Raw genomic sequence first — 24,499 nt, forward strand, 5'->3', positions numbered from 1 at the left:
AGACCTGTCCTGCTGGTGCAGCCTGCCAGGCACCCAGGTGACAGCACAGCTCTCCCTACCCTGGCTCTGACTCCACTGCCTCCTGCAGCTCATTAGGGGGTTTTAGTTGATTCCCAGGCTGCCAGAATCCATACAAGTTTTTAGTCTGTGCCGGATGGATCTTCTGTTTTATGATGATACGAAACTGGGGCCCATGAAACAAAGTCTCTGATGTAGCTGCAGTATTATTAGTCACAGATCTGGGTTCGAAGCACCTCTGCTAGAAAAAAAAATAAGACTAATCTCACCTGGAAGGAGGGGTCTAATTTCTGTAGTATCAGGAAGACTGAAGACTTTCATCCCTTTGCTTCACAGGTTTCATTTGGTTTTCAAGGAAAAAAAACAAAAACAAAAAGCAAAACTAAACCAAAAGTGGCCATCTGATACATTTTTTACGTGTCAGCACTGAGGCTTCTTGAAGAGCTGCGTTCTGTGGCCAAAGCAGATGGGCCTTCCCTGCACATCACATCACATCAGAGGTCAGTGAAATCCTCCAAAGCAAGGGACACGTACACAAATGTAGGTAAATGCTAAACCCAACAACTGAATACAGACCTGTAGACATAAAAATAGCTGTGAATACTTTCAGTGGTTTTGAAGAGACACTGTTCCTGGTCCTACCTTGTTTCAAATCACTGATCAAAATGGTATTGAGCTGAAATAAATGTTATCATTCAGCTTTAATATTTTGTTTTGGTACTTGGATTTGACAAAATTTGGATTATTTGTTTATTTGAAACAACTAATTTCAGTTATAAAGATTAACATATACTATCTGAAAGAAGAGAGATGAGTGACATTCTAGAACCATTTCAACTTGTTATGTGAAGAAGCATCCTTTCTTCTGCACCCACAGCAACATGCTGTGATGTATGATCCTACTGATAAATGTGATGTATGAGGTCATTTCAAAAACCGTCACTTCGAGCTACCTGTTTTCACTCTCTGTAGATGTAGACATCTGAGTTCATATCTGGCTCTGTGGAACACAGCTATGTCACATTTGTCATATGTTGGGGATGACATTTAAATGATGTGTCCAACTTGATAAAAAATAACACATCAGTCCCTTTTAGCCAGCTGCACTGTACTATGCATTGCATGGAACATGCTATTTTTCTCTTTGCTATTTTTACATCTTTAATTTTTTTTTTTTCTCAAGGATTACTGACTCATGAGTTTCTAAGGACTTACCCTGATTTTTCCCAACAGGCAAGCAGGCCCATAGGCAGTTGGGTACATGACATGTTATTTCCAACAACTTGAAGACGTGAATCATCAATACAGAGGACTAGGAGATGCAGCAGAAACCAACATCAGGCAGCTCAGTAAGGTAGAGCAAACTTGCTTTACTGCACATAGTGACATACCGAAATCTTGTTATTTTTCATTCCCTGGATAACACTTTACAGGTGTTGTTTTTCTGCCAGCTGATATTGAAAATACAAAAATATATATACAATTCTAAGTCTGTGTGTGGGTACAATACATACTGGATAGGCTATAGTTAATTCTGTCAGTATACTACATTTTTACATAAGTTCCAATAAAAGCAACTCTTTCTGTCCAGTTACATAAATTTGCTCAAGTAGTTTGTTGAATTGTGGGCCAAGAACACATCTGATTATTTATCATTAAAGTAATAAGAAATTACATAAGAAATCAAAGATGAGCTCAGCATCTCTATCCAGACTAATATTCTGCCTCCTAGGAGGAAGAGGGTAGGGAAAGCCTAAGTGAGAACTCACCCACATATCCTCAGATCATAGGGCAAAACACAGCTTGAGCTGTCTGAGCCAGAAGTTGTATCCTCAGCTTTGTGTTTTAACTCTTAAATTGAGAAGGTGGCACATGTCTTTCCACCCATGTTCCAGGCCTAGTATAGAGGAATGTCTTCTTGCAAAGTGAATTAATCCACTTCATCCTAAGAGTTTAACAAATTTTAGTTTGCTCATGTGACCTATACATAGTCTGGCATAGCTCATACAAAGTTTATATAGACTGACCTGACCTTTGTCCAAGGTATTCTGCCTGTGCAAAACCTATTTTTCTGCCATTAGTATTTTGGCTGCTTTCAACTGTTTGACAGTGATTAAGGCAACAATGACATCCATTTAATGGCTCCACTTGTTTCCTTTGAAGTGAAATAATATGTTTTATACTTCAAAGTCAAAATAGCAGGCTTTTATAGTATTTTGGACACACATTTCTAAATTTGGCAATAACAACAACAAGAAGTTTAAGCAGAAGAACTATTTATTAAGTGCTAGTGAAAGCTTTTAAGTTTATGCTTCAAATTCCAAAAATAAAAATTAGGATCCTATAAGAACTGCTGACAAACCGTAACTCTAATGGCCTGATCATATTTAATGCCAAAGAATACATTTTCATTGCTTCCTTGATGTCAAAGTGGTGTTTCTATATTTATAAAATGATGGGCCTCACGGAAGCTAAACTGCTGTCTGCAAATGGAATCCTAATGCCTCTTATTGATTCCATTTAAAAAGGGAGGTGCTGCTTCCTTTTCTTTGTTACAAGCATATAGATGATTCTTTTATATGGTTGTTGATATTCTTGGGTCCGTACGTCATTGGATTTTTAGAAAATGTAAGTGATAATAACAGTCATATAAATCTATCCTTTTAAAAAAATGGTTTGTCAACCTATTTAGTAGTAATGTAGGGCCAGCTGTTGGAAAGCACTCTCCTGTTACTAGAAATACACTTTACCAAAATAATCAACCCTATTTATGCAAACCTGGTCAGTAAAGAGGGAGATCTAATTATAGTCACCAAATTGCCTTCCTGCCTTTAGGCAAATTGCCTTTAGACATCTAAACCATCAGCCTTCAATTTTATAAACTAAAAACATTCCACAAGAATCTATTGCAGGTTCTGAGGTAAAAATCACATCTACACAGACCTTTTATTGCCTGAAAAAGAAATACTTACACTTCATAATTAAAAACTAAACAGGGCACATAAAAGACAAAAATAAATTGTAGTATGTACACACATTAGAGAGGATAAATAGCAAATATATTTTAATACTGCATTAAATGTATGCCTATGTGAATTCCAGACACCCCCCCCAAATGTTGTGTACATTAATTCAAAGGATAAATAAGTGCTAATATAAGACAAAGAATTTCTTAGTGTAAACAATGCCACAGGCTCTTTAATATACCTTTGGGCCACTTTAGAAAACCATGTATTGCCTTCCACACTCCATATGACTTAATTTTAATAGTGCTGTTATTCACATATACTATTTCAAGATAGTATAAAAATTATGAATCTAAAAAGCATTCTTCACACTGAACAAAAACAGGCTGCAGACACTCTAAGGATTTTCCATTCAGTTTTACAAGATCACTGTCTGAAGGCAAACTGATTCATCTGGGAGTTCTTCCTCAAAGCAGGGCAAAAGTCCTTAAATGTAAAATCTCACATTTGTAATCACTGCTCAAGCCTACTAGTAAAGACTTTTGTGCCCAATTTCAATTCTGATTTTGGGATCCACAGTAGCATGATGTCGAAGTTATCACCACTGCCTGCCAAAGCTAAGAAAGATAATGATCCCTCTGGTTTGAATGGCAAGTGACAGACAGCAAGGAGTGTTTCTAAAGATGAAGCATTTAATTGCATTCATAGTGTCACATGTTATTTGTCCTTTGAATGTTATGTATTTCTGAAGATTCAGAGTATGTCAACATTAAAAACCAAAAAATATGACTTGATCTGTATGAATGTTCAATGCATTTTCTTGAAGCATGCTCATTGGGATTTTAAAAAAGACAGCAGAGTTATACTAGGTCTAATTTCTGGCAACTGTATTTACTGGCACCAGAGAAAATTACAGTTCTTCACTAAAGTATTGATGACATGAGGACTTGTGGCTTCCTGTCTTTCTAAGGCAGGCTGCAGCCACTAGACAAAAATACATGCTCAGTTGCTCACACTCTCAGTTTAAAAAAAAAAAAATAAAATTCTTCCCACTGGCCAAGTGCATCATAAAGCAGTCCCATCTGCTCCACTTTTCTCTGTGGACAGACAAGCAAAGTTTCTCTTCCTCCACAATCTCAGTTCTCTCCACACTCCCCTCTCTCAATTACCCTCAGTCACAACCCTGTGCAGCAGTCTGGTGAGTTCCTGACTCTCTCAAGCAAGCTCTCAAGCGATTGTCTTCAGCTCTTCCTGACTTGTGGAGCTCCAAAGTCCCCTGACTGACTTGTCTTTGTGGGCTAGCCACAGGACCACGCTCTGTCTGAACACTGAGAAACACTTCATGTAGGTTCTCCTCCTAGACAAGTAATTTGTCCATTGATGAAGAAGAGGGCCGCATCCTTCACTGGCTTCAGGGTCAGCTGCAGCACACACTCACACTCAGTCAAGTTCCAGTGCAATCTCAGGTCTTCAGGACGTAATGATTTCCCCAAAGAAAACCGTCACATGAAATATGGGATGTGGTCAAACAGTTATGGGCGATGAAACCTGAAATGAGAGATTGTTAAAAAAAAAAGTGAGAATTGTATTATTTCAGCTGACAACGACGTTGATCCTCATCCTGCTCTCAGAGCTCTTCACTCAAGCTGCCTCAACAGAATTATTCCTGGTTTTCTTGGTCTAAGTGGGATCAGAGCCAGCCCTATTATCCCTTGCTGTCTGCCTGTCTCCCTCCACCAGAAACCAAACAGTGCTATGTCATGGCTCAGGCACTGCTGTATGTCTGTCTGTCTGTCTGTCAACACCACTAACCTCTGACTCTGGTCCCTGGCACAGTTTTGCTCAGGACACCAGTGCTCTTCCAGATGCAGCCTGGGCATGGCTGGGATTAGGACAGGCCAACAGGCAGACTGGGATTGGGGGGATGTCACCATTTTTTTGGGGTGGAAGGGGAAGAAGTTAACTGTGTGAATTCAAGCTATGCCATACCTGTTCGCCTCAGAGCTGGAGAACAGTCTCCAGTCTGTTTTGTTTACCAATATAGACTTAGCCACAATTTCATCCACTATTTGGAGACACTGTTAATAAATCATAAAAACTTTGCTAATCAATAAAACTTATTTTCTGCTTTTTTTAAATTCTGCTGCAAAATAAAGCCAACAAAACTTTGAGAATTTTAAAGTAAGCAGCAAATTTTATAGCACTGCAGATGCTTTCTTCCTAATAATAGCAGCCAACTCTGGCACATAGAGGCCTAAATACACCTCACTGTTTTTTAGACTTGTAGGTAGGGCATGTACATCACTCCAGATTGCCTGTATGATGGACAGAGGTGGGCTGCTCCAAGGGGTGTCATCAATCTTTTCTAGAATAAGTGAAGAGCCTACAGGAATTGAAATTCTAACTCCTCATAAAAAGGATGAATCCAAACAAATGGGTAAAAAGAGAACCAATATCAGAATATCAGGTGCTCAATCTATCTACCACTAGACTTCTATATCTCTCTTTAAATGATTTAACAATATATCTGCCCATTTAGTAGTAAAAGGTACAACTTCAGAAAAGCATAATGATGTATTTCATACTGCAGGTGTACATGGTTTTGTTTGTAACATTTTCTCTTTACAGTTCCAGAGAAGAGAAAACAAGACACACATTACCCCTGTCATGTTATTTCAGCAGAATGCAGAGATGCTTTTCTCAAATAAAAGAGGTGTACACAAAAGATGACATTCACAAATACGCTAAGTTGGACTGTATCTAGCATTTCCATTAAAAGCACTTTATGAACATCTATGAATATCCTCTTCCAAGACTTTTATTTATTTCTCTATTTTTAGAAAATCAGCTTCTTGGATTGTGTTATGAAGTAAAAGAAGCAATCAAATTACCAGGAGTAGAAAAACAGTTTAACTGGCAATTATTACAGTAAATCATGAACAGTGAAAATCAGTGTTTTTTCTTTTTTGAGCTTAATATCAAATTTGAACAATTCCAGAATAAGAGATTCTTATATTTAATATGCTATAATATAATAAATTATCTATTTTAGGATATTCTTCTTTAAAAAGAAGCTTCCTTGTTGCCTCATTCTGTCACAGAACTTCATGAACAAATCTTTGTTAACCAGCTGATAATGCAAGTGCCTTTTGGTTTATATTATCTCAGTGACCATCCGTGAAAAGAACTAAAAGATTAGTAATTCCTTCTCTGGCCAGAGACCTCTGTCCATCGTTTTCTCAAAACTTCTCAATCCCAATGTAGTGGTGAACTACATAATTTTTAATGAAAGGTCCCAGAGGAACCTAAATCTCTGTTTATTTTCAAAATTGCAATTGACTTAAAACATCTGCATCTAATTCTGCTCATAATTAGTTTTTTCTAGTGTTACTCTGCTGACTTCTGTGCAGTGGCTCCACATGACCAGTGAAAAAAAGAGGGTGGAGAGGGAACAGAAAGAGCCTGATTTCCCTCAGGTCATGATCCTTCCAGGACTGCATAGCATCATTGCCTGTATTTATCACAATTTGGCTGTGCCTAATTTTTACTCCATTTTTCAAGGTGGTCCTCAGAACACCCAAACCCCCAATTTTTAACTAGTTTTTCACTAGTTTCACTAGCACTAGTCTAGTTTCACTAGACTTTGTGCATGGATGTATAGTGAGAAGACAAGAGGCAATGGTTTAAAACTTGAAGAGTGGAAATTTATGCTGGACATTAGGAAAAAATTATTTCCTGTGAGGGTGGAAAATCCTGAGATGCTGGAACAGGTTGCCCAGGGAGTCTGTGGCTGCCCCATCCTTGGAAGTGTTCAAAGCCAGGTTGGATGGTGCTGGTCTAGTGGGAGGGGTCCCTGCCCACGTAGGGGGGCTGGGAACTGGGTGATCTTTAAGGTCCTTTCCAACCCCAGCCATTCTACAACTCAATGAAACAGTAGCAGGGACCGAAGAAGGGATCAAGTATTGGGCAACTGCTTTCCTGTGACTTAACTTCGTGGAAGTAAAGACAAAAAAAAATATTATGTATGCAACGTCAGCTGGCCCTAAGAGCTAAGTTTTCCTTGCTGGTGGTGATTTTCAGTTTTTCTAACTTCAAAAAAATATGAACAGATGCCATGGGGATGGCAGAAAATGCCTCCCTCGCCCTAGGATAACTCAGCCACATTTGAAGCCCTGATAAAAACTGTAGACACTTCAGAGCTCTTTCAATAATAATGCTTCACACAACATCTTGGCATTATCCAAAGCAGAGAATTAAACAAATCCAGATTAAAACAGTAGAAGTAGCACACAAGTAATACTAGAATTTGTCTTGTTCTCCAGAACCTGTTGGCAGGAGCCTATGTGGCCCTTAGTAAGCTCCCAAAAAAACACTGGTGAGCTTTTCTCAAGTTCAACACATCATCTTGGTTTTATTTACCAAATGCATTTACAAAAATGTGTATTTTCTTCCAGAGAAGGACATCCCTTTCTTTGTGCTTGAGATCTGTTAACTTTGTTTGTGAGAAATGCTGAGTCTTTTCAAAGGATTATTTTTTAGATTTCAGAAAAAAATCTTTTTTTTCATGTGGCAATTGATTCACTGCAAGTGACCTTCACTGGTGTATCAACTATTGAACGTCAGGGGTGGCACTGGGAATACTGGGAATCCCACCAGCATGAATGGTGGGATTCAAGGGTCCATGACACAACTGTAGAGGTTTTGCTGAGCGTTGCTGTCATATTCATTTCTCCAATTTATGTAAGAAGAGGGATTCACCCACCTGGTAAATTGTCGACTTTCTTCATGTACTTCCATTTCTGTGCTTTTAAATTCATTCAGTTCTTTCCGTATTGCTGCCTAATAAACAATAATGACATATGCAAGCATAAAAAATCTGAATCTTAAAGAAAGTAGTGTCTGAGAGGAACCTGGCCCTCCCCTTGCAGGTTTCTTTGTAGTTCCCATTTTCCAGTCTCCATTACTATAATCCACAGCTCTCACACATTTCTCATCATCAACATGAATGACTTTAAAATTAAAGCTATTTGGAGCAGTAATACCCTACAAAGAAGCTGAAGACAGAACTTCCCTCCTCCTTTGCCCCCCCCCCCCAAAAAAAAAAATAAAAAAAATTGCACTTGCTACAGACAAAACAGGGCAAAAGATATGCAACCCATCAGGGAGAGGATCTCCAGGCACAGCCTCAGGGAGCTGAGAGTCAGGCTGCCGGTGCAGGCACTGTACACACAGCAGGGGCCTTGCAGCTCCCCAGTGGGGACAGTACTTCAGGAATGTGAGATGAAGAGCATTTTTTTTAAAGTGGGAGTTAGTCACTTGGCTTGATCAGCTTTATGTAAAATTACACAAACTATGTGGACATTTCAGGCTGGTGCTTTAAGTTGGCAGATGCTAAAGAACATCAGAAACTCAGTGCACTTTGCAAATGCCTTGTTGCTATAAGGATGATAAGCAATTTCCTTCATCAAGTAGTAAGTAAGATTTCTGAAATATTCTAATGTATACTACAAGGGTTTCTGTTTCTGTGCCATACACTTTTCTACCTTCACTGCAAAATGAAACGACAGTTTATTATTACTCACCCTCTTCTTCCACCATTTGAAATAAAAGCAGTATCATTTCATTAATCCCTAAAGAAGGCTCATCTGGTGTGCATGCCTTTCAATGCAGAACAGACAAGCAGCATGATGAAATTATAGCATTAGCAGACTGTGGTCTCATAAATGAGAAACTTCATTTTAAGCAGAGGGTTGTGCTGTTTAGCTACAACAGCATGCTTACTGAAGGTTGCTATAATAACTGGGGAAGAGAAAGCTATTTCTGAGCACTACATCAGCAGCCAAAAAAAAAAACCCCAAAACAGCAAAGCACCAGCTCCATAATATCATTACCGTCCACAATTTTCTGCTCCCACTGGAAGTAGAAAAATTACTTCTCTGGGAAAAGAGGGCAAGGGAGTTTCCAAGAAACCCAGGGTCTTTGCCTTTCTGCTGTGGCCAACAAACATGGGGATCACAGAACCATCCTCGGACACCTTTTCATTACAAAATTTATTGAGATTAAAGACTGCTACCCTAAAGTAGGTAGGAAGTTCCAGTTTGTCCTAGTGCAGTTTACTGGGGTTGGACCAAGGTAGAGGTGCTGGGTGCTCTGAACTCCCACAGACCATGTGAGGACAAGAGATTGCTCAGTACCTCCCAGAACCAACATCTGCAAACACTTTGGGGTTTATTTTTGATGTCTCTGCCATGACTTGATATGAGATTGTCCTTTGATTGTCAGAGGAGCTGGCATTAATATTAAAATACAAGCTGATAATAAATCCCTGCTTCACAGTCCTTAGCTACAAGATACTAGATTCTAACACATATCATTTTTCATGCCAAACACATTTCATAGACTTTTCATAAAGTTGGTTCAGACACTGTGCTGAAAGAACCAGCACTTTTTGATATGTAGATTCTACAGCTTTCCTTTTATGAAGTGGTACAGGAGTCAAATGGAAGAGTATTTCATAGTAATCTTTGAGTGCTCTGTTTTTCGAAACAGGATCATGGACTCATTTGTTTCATCTTTTATTACAGAATCATAGAAGCATGGTTGGAAAAGACCTTTTTGCAGAAGAACTATTAACTGCAGCATGCTGGGGGCAAACTTCCCAAGAAAGTGTGCTTAATGCATCCTGTCACTTCTGCACTGACAGGCATGGCCAAGGCTGGAGTAGCTTCTATCTTTTTTCACCTGAATGGGCTGCAAAAGTAACTCTTGGTGTCAGTGATGAAGGCTTCTGCCTGCAGAAACCTTGCCTGAATACCATGGGTTCAGGCCATCTCTGCTAACAGTGTGCACCTTCTTAGCAAGGCCTTAAAAATGTAAGAAATTCAGGCCTGAACTGCCATAAAGGAGGTGGAAAATACGCTCTTAATAGGCACCTGCATGGGTTTTCTTAGCTCCAAGAAGTAGGTGCACAGCAGTACCACGACAGCCTCGCTGGCTCCAGCAGATGTCATTCATGATGATGGCATCAAGAGAATCTCCATCAGAGGAAAGCTCCCCAAGAGTGACAGATAGAAGAATATTCTTATAATCTGCAACTCCTCCTTACCTTGTCTGCAGGAGTTAACCTGGCCCAAGGCTTGTCAGCACGACGGTCGTAGTCAGGAGAATCCGTGACCTCCACATACTCATTAAATCGAAGGATTCTTCTTGCTTGAAGTTCAGCCACTGTAGGCCTCAGGCTGAGCTGCAAGCGGGCGGCAGAAAATAGTACATTTAATAAGATGAAACAAAATAAAACAAAAGATGAGAGTATGATGTAATCCCAAGAGAACTTTAATGGTATTTCTAAATAAGGTCACTTTCAGGTGTCTAAAAAAAGGCACCATCCTGGGAGCACTGCATGAGAATGGGGAAGCAGCACAACCTAATTTTTTCAATTATAAAAATAGTCTCCATTGGGCAGGTCAGAGAGAACCATGACAGCTATCCCTGGAATATTAATTGTGACTTTGCAACTGTCACACCATTTACCCTAAGAGACAGTAGGTCCTTTTGCATTAATGATTACACAATCTGCTGTGTGCAAGTATACTATTGAAAATAAGCAAGAGGTGTCAGCCTGACTAAAAAAAAAATAAATTTGAACACCTAGAGGACAGACACAGGTGCCAAATTGTCTCAGTCACCTCCAATAACATTTACTTTAATTAACTAAGGGCGATCACATAACAGAAACTGTGCTTTTAAAGAGAAGGGCAGACTAGGGGCAGGAATGAAAACATCACCCATTCACTCCCAGAAAAAGCTCCCAAAGTCAGGGCAGCAGATCCATAAATGCTTTTTTTTTTTTTTTTTTTTTTTTTTTCCCAGGGGCAATGAGCACAATCTCACCCACAGCAGCCCATACCACAGGCATGCCAAGAAGGACAAGAGGGACTTCTTAGGGCTGACACTGTTGTGTTACCCTCTCTGCTGTGCCAGGGGAGAGGGGATCTACAGGCATTACAGCAGTGGTCATGCCCAGAGAGGAAGCACATGTCATTTCTCTCCCCTGCTTACACAGACAAATATTAAGCATGACCAGACTCTCTGCTTTTCCAGGAAAATCAGTCAGGATGGGTTTCCTCAGATGATCTTTGCTTTTACTGCTTTTTAAACAGACTTCTAATCTGGGGGCACAACAGATGGACATTTGCAGTAAAGTATACACACCAATTTTTAAAACCTTATAAAAAATAATCCCATGTACACAAATACACAGTACAAAAAACACATCATCACCTTTCTACTGAGTCTACGTTTTATTTCTCTTTTGGCTTCCTGTTCCTCTTCTTCATTCTTCTCTGTTTTCAGAAGAGATAAAAAGAAGTGAATATTTAAGTATTACAGCTGCACATACTGTGTTTCTCTTGGTTGGAAGCTTCAGGATTTCAAGTCCTGGCTCATGTTTCCTTGCATTTATGGGTGAACCTGCATGTGTTGTCTGCTTTTTGCATTTTGTGTGCTCTCATTTCTTTTCCCTATCCTCATTTCCCTTGATTCTGTAGACATCTCAAGTCATCACTGTGGTCAGGAACACAGCAGACAGGAGCCATCTGTAATTTCCTTTCTGTGTAATGGCAAATAAGAAAGTACCTGAAAGAGCTGCCTAATGTTTCAATTACTTGCCACATTAAAATAACTGTGCCTGTAAAATCCACATGCCACCTATTGAGTTTTATATAGTAAGAGCCTAACTATTCATAAGGCTCAAGAAAAATGTTCGCTGAGAATCTGAGTCTGAATAGTAGGTTTTTTTCTGATTTTAAAATGTGTGTGTGTGATTTGGCACTCAAGGCCTCCTGGTTAAGGGCCACTAGCTAGAACAGATGAAAAAGTAGAGCAGAAAATGACACACATTTTTTGAATGTATTTGGGCATGAAACTGCAATGTGCTTTAAAAACTTTTCTGTGCTAACCAAACTTGATTTCTTGAGTGCCAATGAAAATCACACTTCCAAAGGCACATCCAAATGGATTCAGCAGTTTATTTAATTGATGTACATTGTCAAGAATATTGTTTGCCCTTTCAATTCACCTCTGATGGTTATATGAAACGTTAACTTTGTTGTGGCTGAAATATGCCCCCTGGAGGTATTTGGATCCCATTTTATTCATGTTTGAGGTTATGGACTCCATGTTGCAGCTCAAGGCTAACTAGAAACTTAAAGGAGTTTTTCTATTGTGGATGCAGCCAATCTGTATGGATGAAAAGGCAGTTTTAAATCCAGGTATAGGGCAATTTGCTCTGTCTGCTACAGCCACCCTGCTGTGTTACTATAAGCAACCAGTCCACCGGGGACCTTCTGTATCATGACTGATACTCTGAAGACAACACTATGGCAGGTCCTGTGGTACATGCAGATTTCCTTTACTGTCTCAAAGACTTTCATGTAAGAACAACACAAGACAAAAGGGAAGAGGAACAAATGGTTTTAAAAAAGGAAGAAAGTTACAGTGGAAAAAAGGCAATGCCATTCAAAGACCTGCTGTGTGAGAAGAGTCTGACACCAACCTCAGGCTTCCATTGGCAAGATGCAATCACACATGCTTGCTGCTAAGATCAGGTTGGATCTAGTATTGATGGTGATTTTACTGAGATACTGAAATGTGAATGTAATTTATGGTTTATTGATAGGTTTTCACTTAAAGGGTGAAGAAATGGATGGCCTGTTTCCATAGGGGAACTGTAAACTGACTAAAACTGAAGAATGGAAAGCTAAAGGTTGAGCTACATTTAAAAAAAAATTATTAATATATCTATTGATAAACAAGTTGGGGGCATATAAGGACTTATGACTTCAAATTAGAACACTCTAACATCGTTACCAAACAAAATGAAAAGCTCTCTAGCTGATTTAGGACAGGTAAATCATCTGTAGGCTTTTGTTTAAACATATTGTCTTTTCAATCAGTACACATAGTAACAGAGGTAATTAAACACAAACTATTAATTTGAGGTTCTATTCACCTGGGAATTGCTTGACATTAAAAAAATTTTCCCTTTGATGAACTGAGTTGCTTAAGTCTCAAACATTCTCCAGCAGCAGACACAGCAGAAAAAATGCAGCTGGATACACACATAGCTGTACTGCCTTTTCCTTAATTTAGTTGGTAAAATCCATTCTTCATTATTTCTATTCTTTGCTAGCTAAACCACTTCATCTCCTAAGAAGCAGCAACAATACACTTAATGTAGCAATTAGGGGCACACTTAATGTAGCAATTAGGGGCTCACACTCCTTAATTCGTACTTTAACAAACAAATTCCAACAGCACCTGCAATACTGTTTTTCTGCAGTTTAAGGGAGGATAAAATAACTCAAAAAAAGTTGATCTGGACATTTAAGTGACACTGAAAGTTAGCTGACTGTCCCCAAGCTGTGAAGCTACATCCCTGTGAGCTGCAGACCCTAAGCACAGATGACTGCACCAGTGGATGGCTGGAGATGGGGATCCACTGAGAAATGAGCAAGGCCATCATCTTAGCTGATGGGCAGATCCTGGAGCAGGCTGTCAAGGAGAGCTGGAAGCCCACAGGACTTCCAGGACAACTGGACAGAATGCATCAGGAGCTTCCTTCACTTCCAGGCGAAGCAGAAGGGTATTGAAACAGACAGCCTTCTGTGTGAGAAGTTAGGGCCTGAACGTGGCTTAAACATTTAGGCAAAGTTTTATTCTTCAGCAATAAAGGGATTGAAATCTGGTGGCTGCTGTTAATATATTGAATCTGCTGTCTGGCAAATGACCCCTCTATCCATGGCACTGCCTTGTATGTAAAGCACCTGTTTCCCATCTCCAACTTGCTAGGCAAAGAAACACTACCCTGATACAAATTCCCTCTAATAGTAACACCTATTTTTTGTCTATGAAGGTAAAAGGTTTGGAAGTTGCTATCGTGAGTTAAGATGTGTGGTGCTAAAAATAATGGGTCTGGTGCTTCTGCTTTCTTCAGGTGTTGTGGAAAATTCCAGCCACAGGGCCACGTTTTGGCTGCAGGTATGAACTGCCTCACTTGCCCAGACAGGAACACATTAATGCATAGGAGTACACTTCTGACTGCTTTCCACCTTAAATACAGATCTAATCTGTGTGATGTGGAGAAAAAAAATATAAACACAGCATTCCCAGCTGCAAGTCTCCTCCTCAGATGTCCTGCTGCTGCTGTACTGGCAAAGGACCAGCTCAGCAAGGACCCTTTGCACAAGTCTTCAGTTAGATCCCAGCAAAACTGCACTTTTACTCCTTTCCTGCCTGCAGCTCCGAGGAGGTCAAACTGGGACTTGACTCACAACTGGAACAATTTTGTTTAGCACCACTTATGGTGGCATTTGAGCTAAACAATCCACTGGGCAAAGCAGAAGAAGCTTCCCTGGCATCTATAAATTATTGCTCCTGCAACTTCTGCAATCTTAAATCTAGTCACTGTTTGTTCTGTGAGACATCTATCTTGTAGCAGAGGGGAAAAAAAGAAGAGAGAAATTGTTCTGCCTGAGGACTGAGCTGTTTTTGACCAGAAAATACTCCTGGAGCATAAAACCGAACTTTCCATTGTGTCCCTATGGGATAAGCTATGTTTAGACTTCTCTGTAGGCTTGCTAGGGAAGAGAAAGAAAAGACAAACAAAGTGCTTGCCTTTTGCAGTGCTCTGGAATGAACAAAGCAATTTATTTTTCTCAGTTTTACAAGCAAAGATAACCATTAATATTCCCTAACTAGCATCAAGACCTAAACCATGTTTTCTACAAAGTCAGTAGTGGCAAACATGCAAGTGCACAGTACAAGAAGCAAAGTGCCCCTTACAAATACAGGGAAAAATACAGTTATCTTAATCTGAAATTCCTGGAAGGATAAAAAGTTTCCTCACCATAGTGCAATACTATAAATACTACTGGCTTAAAGCCAGTACACAAGAAACCTGTCTTTATTAAAAACAGAGGGCTTTATCTGTTCCTTCAAGTGGACTCTTGAGTTATCAGTACTTTGTTTTAGTGTGGGAAGACTAAGAAGTCTGGATAATTTTATCCAAATTGTTTTTATAGAAATCTGCCTGCAATGTCTTGCGATCGTACTTAGTCACAGGATTTTCAGTAATTGGTTTATTTGGAAATATTATCAAAACAGAACTTCTTGCAAGACAGATTTCCTCACCAACTGGAAATACAAAAAAAGGAGGGAAAATATGGACTTTTTCTGAACCTCTTAAGACTTGGGCTGAACTTAATCCTGAATTAAACATTTATAACCTTTACCACTTGATGTAACCTCGAAGTCTGCTAAGCGCTACCCAAAAAAATACTTTCCCTTAGCTGCAGTTTACACACATGCAATAATATAGCCCCTTCTCTCCATCTACTGCTTAAAAACAGGGGAAGGAAGCTTTATGAAAAAAATTCCAACTCATTCACAAAAGCTGCCTACAACAATAAAGGAATTTAAGAGACGTAAACATATTCAAACAATCCGCAGGAAGGGAATCTAGTGACTTAAAAAAATAATGTAACTGCCTTACAGCTGAGAGAGAACGTGCACCCAGACAGGGTACTGAGTCAGACTGTTACCACAAACCCTGGTTTGCCTTGGTTCGCTTTGCTTTTTAAAGATCACCACCAGCTCAAATTATTTGATATCTCAGTAACGAGCAAAAAGCAGTTCTGGATTTTCCACGTGCTAGTCAATGACTTTGTGATTTTATTTTTTTTGTGTGTGTGATTTATAATGCAGCACCCTAGCCTTCATTTCCTGCTCTCCACTGCCTCTTTAAGACAGCCCCAGGGGCAGCAGCAGGGGAGGATGGCTGGAGGTATTGAGTGCAAAGCCTGGTGTGCTGCCAAAAGCTTAAAGTAAACAAGCTGAAACAGGAGAAGAAATCTATTAACTGCCTTCCAGTCTCGAGCTACTTACTGCAAAATCAGTGAACAGCATAAACAATGGCAAAAGGGATATTAAATACACTGCAGGTTTGTTGCTAGAGTGGTTATCGAGCTTAGCCAGACAGGGAGGGCAGTAAGGATGCCCACCTGGTGCTCCCAGCTCAGTGGCCATGTCCTGCCCCACCAAAGATCATAGAATCATAGAATCATAGAATTAGCCGGGTTGGAAGGGACCTCAGAGATCATCAAGTCCAACCCTTGATCCACTACCGCTGCAGTTACCAGACCATGGCACTGAGTGCCACATCCAGTCTCTTTTTAAATGTCTCCAGGGACGGAGAATCCACCACCTCACCGGGCAGCCCGTTCCATTGCCTGATCACTCTCTCCGTAAAGAAATTCTTTCTAATATCTAACCTAAACCTCCCCTGGCACAACTTAAGACTGTGTCCTCTTGTCTTGTTGAAAGTCGTCTGGGAAAAGAGACCAACTCCCATCTGGCTACACCCTCCTTTCAGGGAGTTGTAGAGAGTGATGAGGTCTCCCCTGAGCCTCCTCTTCTTCAGGCTGAACAGCCCCAGCTCCCTCAGCCTCTGTTTTGGAATTTCCTTCCTCACCTCTCCCTCCAGCCTGAGCAGTTTGTCATATAAAAAAACATTCATATTTCAAATTTTATCTTTATCTATTCAATCCATAGGTTCAGAAACATTAGTCTTAGAAAGTCTGTTCTCATTATGTATTAGTCAGGAGTCCCTTGAACTCTCTCCTGTGTACTATAATGTATGAACTGCAGCTGGTATGGTTGGACTCAGTGATCTCAGAGGTCCTTTCCAACCATGACTACTCTGATTCCCTCATCAATAACACATGGCACTATTTGGCTTTTGAGAGCTTAGACAACAGCAGTAGATTCCATTAACATGGATGGTTGCTGGAAAGCCAATAACTGCTCTGTCTCCCTGATGTGCTGACCTGAGCAGGTGACAGAGTGATCTGCTCATGGATTTTGTCAAGTAAACACACCATTTTCTTTCCTTCCATTATCCTGCTATGTACCAGGGTTGCACTGATGAACTCCAACTTTACTGAATGCTTACTGGAAATAATGGCATTATAGCAGCTCTTCCAGTTACCTCAGGTGTGGAAAGTTCTTCGCCTTAAGAATAGATAATTTTTTGGGATTTGCTGCAATGTACGAAATGCTTCCATGTGTGTTTTCTTCATTTATTTCTTCTACTTAAGCATCAAGCACTAGCTTTGCAGAATGAACACAGGGCTAGAGGAGCTGGGCACAACTGTTACAGTGTCTGTTCAAGTAACATCCATTTTATGTAAAGATTCATAAAGGAAAGATTCATATGGAAAGACTCAAAATGCCTGTTCTGAAGTGCTTGCCACCTAAGAACAAAATCAACATAAGTGAATGGGACAATAGGTACAAAGGGTAAATATTCAATATACTTCATTTCTCTGTCCCCTATCTGAATTAGAGACTTACATTTTTCAAGAGGGATACTGAGGAAAGGTTTAATAAATGGGAAGATATTCTGAGGATTCTGAGGATGTCTCATGTAAGTTTCAGTACAAAAGATGTCAAAAGTGGGTATGAAGACCAGCATGCTGAGGTAGTTGGCATATGCTTATTCATTTTCCCCTGAACGCTTCACCTTTCCTCTTTCTATTCCACCTTCCAACCTTTGCTCTTAAATCCCACTTTTGCCTCCTACTGAGATTCCCTCCCCCTCATAAAAAATAGGCAGAAGTTCAACCAGCCTAAAACTACTTCTAAGGTGTATCTAAGTCATTCCTGGTCTTTGGGACCAACTTCAAGAAATGGGATTGAGACAAGCAAAATTCAGCATCTTGAATATATGCAATTTTCACAGCTACCATTACAGGTTAGTATATAGATCTAGTGTTGACACATTATTTTCTAGAACATAATCTCCTTCCAGTTAAGATTCTAACACTAGAGCAACAATGACATATGAACAGGCTTCCATATGAATCCAACATATGCTCACTTTTTAAGTAAATACTTGCTAAAAGCTGAATAAAATACTTACGCTTTAGAATATTTCTTTGCTCTAGCTCTTCAGTTGTAGGCCTCTGGCTAAGCCTCCTGTGAGAACAAATCAAATGACTGATTTAAAACCAGATCCAGATAATGTATTGTGATTTGTAATGCAGTTTAGAAGGTGTTTCTCATATGGCTATGCTATTCTTTGCCAGCAGAGGAATTCAACAACACAGGTAATTTCCAGACACAGTAGTAACAGCTGTGCATGTAACCACAGTGCCGAGTGGACATTTGTTTTAAAAGATGTACTACTGCCAGTCAAACACATAAATCACTTCTATTTGCACAGTATTACAGAAATCATACCAGCAAATTTAAATTTCTCATTTACAAGTGGAGTTTTGTGAAAGTGTTCATAAGCCCTTTTTGTCTCCAAGCATGATAATTATAATAAATTGTGCAGTCATAAAATTATTCTCAGATTTTGAACGCAAATTCTATTAATTATTTCTCTAAAAGCCCCCCACAATATTAGCTGTGCATTTGTTAATGATTGGTATGCAGAATACAATTGGGAGTTTTAACTGAAAGTTAATTTTATTTAATTACCTATATATAAAAACTGCCATTAAAATACAAACCCTGAGATACTATTTTTCTTGTTTGTATAGTGGAGAACATGGCTGCTACTGTTGCTATGTTACTTAACAGGTTCACTTGCTCACTTGAGAAAAGGAGCAAGAGGAACTTCAGCAGAAAAATTAATTTTTGTAGATGTGTTAAAGATAGATGCCTCTCCGTCCAACCAACCTCACACAGTTCACTACAGATTATCTTCAGCCTCATGAAACCCATGCTTGGATTTTCTGATTTGTCAGGAATGACCAGCAGGTTTACCCCAAGTTTCCAGACCCTGCTGTAGAAGCCCAAAGCTGGGACTTGACCCAACCCTGACCAAACAGGTTTCCCACCAGACCTCAATGCTGCTGGGTGCTGACCACCACAACAGGAATTGCAGGTGTTGCTTTATCAGCTGAAGAAAAAAAACCCTTGGGCTCTACACCATAAATTTATCACTCTTAAAGTTAAAGGATGAAACAAATGACTCAGCCAGCCACTTGATTCACAGAGCAGCTCAGCTCATCTTCCAAGTGCTGATTCAGGACTGCCCGAATCTGCACTGGAGTGGTACCGGCTGGACCACCTAATATCTGGAAAATTCCAGTAAAAACAGTGCACCCTACAAATCTGCTTGGACAACATTTCTGAGCACAAGACAAACAAGGACAGGTCTGGGAAAATCCAGACATGTTGTCGTCTGTTATCAGACACCGGGAAAAGTTACCAAACATTACCAAAAGTAATGTTTATGGAGAATTCTCTGTTCTAAGTTTGTAAAAATGTGACATTCTCAAGTCCAGGAAAAGAAAGTAACATACATCCCATAGCAGTTAAACAGCATGAGAAAGACATGCCTCAGAAGTGAGCACAGCAAAACACTGAACACTGACCTACAAAGTCAGTCTTTTCCTTTTGCTGGAATGGCACATGAATAATGAAGGTGTTAGAGAGCAGGGGGAGGATGGGGAGGGCCTGGGGGGATGAACATGCACAGGCATGCCCTATGTGACCAGTATGCCATCTGAGATGGGGATAATACAAGTGCCAGTCCCTGCTAAGCAACAGGAGAAAAATCTTGAACCATAGCACTGATTATTCTGGGGTCAGGTTGTTTTATTTAAAAAAAAACGAAAGCAAAACCAACAACAACTCAAAACCCCAGAAGCTGTCAGATTTATTTCCTGCACAACAAAAATGCCTTACTGGAATTTTAAAGTTTTTTGAGAAATAAAAATACTGCTTTTCAGGCAGGTGTACCACAAAGACCCTACACAGCACATTGAACTGCATTTAAAACATGAACCCAGTGTTCCTGATTGTCTTCCTCCACCTCTGCCCAGTGAAACCACATTCACCCTGACATTGATACCTTACTAGCTTCGTTCCAATCTGATGTCTGATTTCCTGCCTCTCCTCTTCAGATGTACATTGCAAGATGTTTTTGTCTTCTAGTTCTTTCTTAGATGGTCTGTTGCCAAGTTTGATAGCAAGAGTATCCCTGCGACGGATTTTACTTGCCAAAGAGCCTGAGGAAAGGAGAGGAGGGTAGACTTAGTTCACTCGTACTTAGGTTACAGACACAAACTCTGACTAAGAACTTTAATTCCTTCCCAAAGCAGCCCTGTTCCCACATGCAGGAGGGGAATTTTAATTAACATCAAAAGAAAGATAGCTTTAGCTCAGTTCACAACAATAAAAAGCTGAAGTCTTGGATGAAAAAGCTAAGAGGCAATGTGATAGACAAGTTTTACAAACATCACTTGTGAAGTGATAGGATAAAAATGAAAAATCTACACTTAAGTGCCTTTGAAGTCTGATACATTATGGGTTGGTTTATTTATCTACTTAGTATACGCAGCAAACTCCTGCTCTTTTTCTCCAGCCTCAAAGGGTTTAGTCTCATTCTCTCATCTTTTCCCTCATCCTTTCAATTTTTTATTTTTTTTTTCTAATACCACTTAGTTCTTGTATAATTGTTTTGGTTTTCAACTTTAACTAATTTGTAAATTAAAAAGAAAAAATATGGTTTAGAAAAGTGCTCTGAGTGCTTGTAAAGCATCCTAGGCAGGAACCCCCAGGCACTGAAGCAATCTGTCTTTCCATAAAACAGATAGAGTAGGGACAAGGGCAGTGCAGTTTTGCCAGCACCAGCTTCAGCTGGCTGTGGTAGGAAGAGCATTTTTAATGGCCTTCAGTCCTTCCCTTGCCTCCTGATATTCTGACTGAGGGGCTACATATGTCCTAGGCTGGCAGATTTTCATGCCATTAGACAATCTGGTAAGACCACAGGCTCCCAGCTCACTTCTGGTAAGACACAGTGCTGCTGTCTGAATACATTTTTTGCTACCACTTTGGATCATACCCAAACCTGATCAGAGAGACAAATGACTTCAGAGAGCGAAGCTGCTGACTGCTGCCCACCTCTGTTGCCCACCCCTGCTGCTTACTTCCACAAGAAACTCTGGGATATCTGGTGCCATTCAGTTGAAAGCTACACTGGAGGTGCTTGAACAGAGGTTCATGACATGGGCAAGGCAAACCAATGGCTTGATGATGCCTTAATGTGGAGGCCTCGTTTTATCTCTGTGTTCTCCTGAACCTGCTTCTGTCATCTACACTTCCATCCACACAATGCTTGATCTGCTCCCACCATTGCACAGGCCCCAGAAGGTTTCTGATCACAGTTGTCTGGGAGAAGCGGGAGATTCACTTCTCAGTAGTGGCAACTTATTAAATAATTTGTAATTAAATAATTTATAACCATCCTATGCAGCCAAACCCTCCTCTCATTACTTTGCACAAGCGTGGGTCAGGCATGATCACAAAATGCAATTTGCGAAAGGCAGCCTGTAACTTCTTGATGCCCTGGAGCAGAATCACCCCTAGACTGAGTACTTGCTAGCAGCTCCAGAAGAGTCTTTGCTTTCCTGAAGGCCACCAGTTAATGGAGGGAGCTGCAAAATATCACACAGGGTGGAGATGCCTTTGGACCACACTCAAACAGAAAGGTCCATTTAGCAATCAGGATGCAATCACAGCAGCTTAGTAGGCTCTTTGAGCCAGCCCAGGCTATGTACACTTCCCAGTACACCCTTTATGTCAGGGGCTTACTTTCAGTAGTTGCATTATCATCATCATCATCATCATCATCATCTGTGTAGAGTATTGGTCCGTCAGAGTCTGAGTCGCTGCTGTGGCTCTCTCTGCTGCTTTCACTCTCAGGAGGGGCAGCAGCATCAGGAGCCTCCTCCATCAGTTCAGGGTGTGCCTGGTCAGGTCCCTCCACTTCTTGGTCATCTTTGGTAGCCAAGCTGTTGATTCAGAAGCAGGAATGGAGTCACATCAATGCAAGCAGCACAGGACACAAATGGGAGACAGACTGTATAAGCAAGTATGAAAACAAAAGTTCCATACTCAAACTAATGCCTCTCTTTCTAAAAAAACCATACATATAAAAAACACACACAAAGTATGCATACCTGCATATGTATCTGTATGTTCTACATGTTAGGAAAAAAAGGTGCTGCCTGGAATGATGTGCTACAATGCCTTGCAAAGAAAAATCCTAATTCTTTTTTATTATTTGTGGGATGGAACCAATAGTTCATAAAAACTACCAAGAAGAAAAATACAGATCATAAAGTTGTCGGTGAGAGGAGAGAGTTGAGAAGAGAAGTAGAGCAAGGGTGGAAGCAGTGCAGGAGCATAATGCTGGCACAGAGACACCAGCAAGACTGTAAAGTCAAGTCTTGAGGCCACTGGCATCTGACTAAACTCTCCTGGGTTGTTATGAAAGATGCTGGTTCTCGTGGCAGGGAAAAGACAGATTAATAAGCCAGTTTCTTTTTTTGTTGCCAACTATTTTACTTACAATATGCAATTATGACCTTGGTTTTGACTAGATTTTATAGTATCTGAGACTCAGATGAGCTATTAGGCAGTGACAAACTAAACACCTACTGACACTTGAAATTGTGATTTTCAGCTCCGCAAGTAAGTCCAGCTATAGAATTGAGAGCTTTAGCAGTGAGATATTAAATGATATACACATAAAAAAAAGGTAAAACATTCTTGGTAATTCAGCATCATTTCTCATTTGCCTTTATGGGAGAGAAGTAAAAGTGTTACCAGCTCCCAGCTGAACTGCTGGCTGCAGTGGTGACACTAAGCCACACAATGATGTGGGAGGCAGGGTATGAGCACCAACCTTCTGGGGAACCACGCAACAGCTCAGACAGTGGCAAAGGAACAAATTGTGCTGAGATGCAACACTGCCCTGGGCCTCCAAGAAAAGGATACAGCCTGTTACCAGTCAGCAGAAGAAACAGAAGAGATCCCTTTGTGCCTACAGTGTCCCTTAGGTGAAGAAATAAGGCCGTCTTGGACTGTGGGTCTTACCACTTCTCTATAACCACTTCTCTAATACCATCCTACCTTTTCGGGTCTTCTCCATGAGCATCTGAACCGTTGTCTAGGGCTGTACTGCTCTGGCTCTTGTCTGTGCCATGCTCAGCCTGGAGAAGAGGTCTGGCATCTGATCTAGGGGCGGCTGGCACATGCTGGGCATCTGAGGAGACAGCGTGCTGACGGGCTGCAGCAGGAAAGGGAAGTGGAGGTGGCGGAGGGGCAGCAGTGGGAGGAGGGGGGACAGCAATGAGCTTGCTCGGTTGATCTGCCTCCTCTGTTTCTGAAATTACTATGGAAGGCTGCTCAAGCTCAGGTTTTTCTGCCTTTGCTTCCGACCTGCTGGCTGTGGCACCTGAAGGGGAAGAGGCAGCCCCATCCGGCGCTATTCGTGGAGCTGACTGTTTCCCAGGTTTTTTCTTGCCCCTGGAAGTCCCTGATGTGCCTGATTTGCTGGAAGTCTCCTTAGAGGTCTTGGGATGAGATGATGTGGATGAAGGAGATGGTGATGAAGAGGACTTGGAGGCTGTTGGTTTTTTTGCATGAGAGGAACTAGCTAAAAGAAAAAAAAAGATAAAGTGTTTTACAGTCTCGCAACCATATGATTTTTGCGCCCTTCTTTCTGTGTGGATTGACATATGCTGATATTAAAAAAAATTAAAATTACACTTGATACTTCTACAATCCTTCACCTATGTACTTGAGACAAGTAAATGCTGCAGTTCAAATTTGACCTTTGAGGTGAGAAAAACAAAAATTATGAATACATGCCCAAGAACAGTAGAAGGGATCAATCTCACAAACCGGTAGGAGGTTGACTCTAGCATTTTGCATTGGGTCATTCCAACTTGCCTGGACATTATCTACAAAGTCCACTGGTTATTCCAAATGTGTTAAGTGCCCGTTTAAGAAATTGCTACCGGAGAAAAAAATTGCTTGACCTGTTCTGTTACGTGAATTTTTGGTCTGAGCACCGGGAGAACACTCTGATTTTCCTTATGCTGAATTTTCAGTGACCACATCAGAACCATTAGGGGTATCAGTTTATTACTTTTTACAATGTTATTGCTAGTGGTGTGCTCCTAGTTAACAGCAAGCAGCAGGACAGCAAAATAAGATGTACTTTCAACTCCAGCTGGACACATCCATGCGACAGAGTCAAAAACCACTGATCTCACTCTACACAAATGATCTCCGGAAGGCAGGGGGCACTGAAGGTCTCCAGTGTATACTGGAGGTCTTTTTCTTACCTGCAGCCAACTCAAGTAGCCTTGAAAACTTCCTGATGCAAGGGCCTGACACCAGCTGTACAGGCTGACCAGTGATGTAGCTGTTTAATCCTGTGATACTATATTGAAGCATTTAAGTATAAAGGCCCAAGTTTCTAAGACATTTCAGCTGGCCTGCACACCCATGTGTGTTCCAGTCCCATTTCTGATTGCTGTGTTCATGCACCCATCATCTGGACTGGGAGCTTCAGATTTCTGACTTTCATTTAAAAAGCAACAAAAATCACAACCTTCTTAACTATTCAGTCCTTTTCATCAAAAAGCATGCAA

At 40.6% G+C, this 24,499-nt stretch overlaps 1 protein-coding gene across 6 annotated transcripts in view; it reads right to left on the minus strand.

The window, feature by feature from the left end:
* Positions 1-1,178: 1,178 nt before the first annotated feature.
* Positions 1,179-24,499, minus strand: part of PHACTR2 (phosphatase and actin regulator 2) — a 143,702-nt gene continuing 120,381 nt past the window's right edge. For all 6 annotated transcript variants that reach the window (XM_071740696.1, XM_071740695.1, XM_071740698.1 and 3 more), the window contains 8 exons: positions 22,971-23,496; positions 21,648-21,847; positions 19,906-20,062; positions 17,962-18,017; positions 11,265-11,326; positions 10,090-10,227; positions 7,747-7,823; positions 1,179-4,532 (listed from right to left, as the gene is read on the minus strand). In XM_071740696.1, the coding sequence (XP_071596797.1) occupies positions 4,517-4,532; positions 7,747-7,823; positions 10,090-10,227; positions 11,265-11,326; positions 17,962-18,017; positions 19,906-20,062; positions 21,648-21,847; positions 22,971-23,496 (1,232 nt within the window). In that variant the 3' untranslated portion in view covers positions 1,179-4,516. The remainder of the gene's footprint in view (positions 4,533-7,746; positions 7,824-10,089; positions 10,228-11,264; positions 11,327-17,961; positions 18,018-19,905; positions 20,063-21,647; positions 21,848-22,970; positions 23,497-24,499) is intronic.

This window comes from Heliangelus exortis, chromosome 3 (genome assembly GCF_036169615.1).
Source record: "Heliangelus exortis chromosome 3, bHelExo1.hap1, whole genome shotgun sequence".
NCBI lineage: Eukaryota > Metazoa > Chordata > Aves > Apodiformes > Trochilidae > Heliangelus > Heliangelus exortis.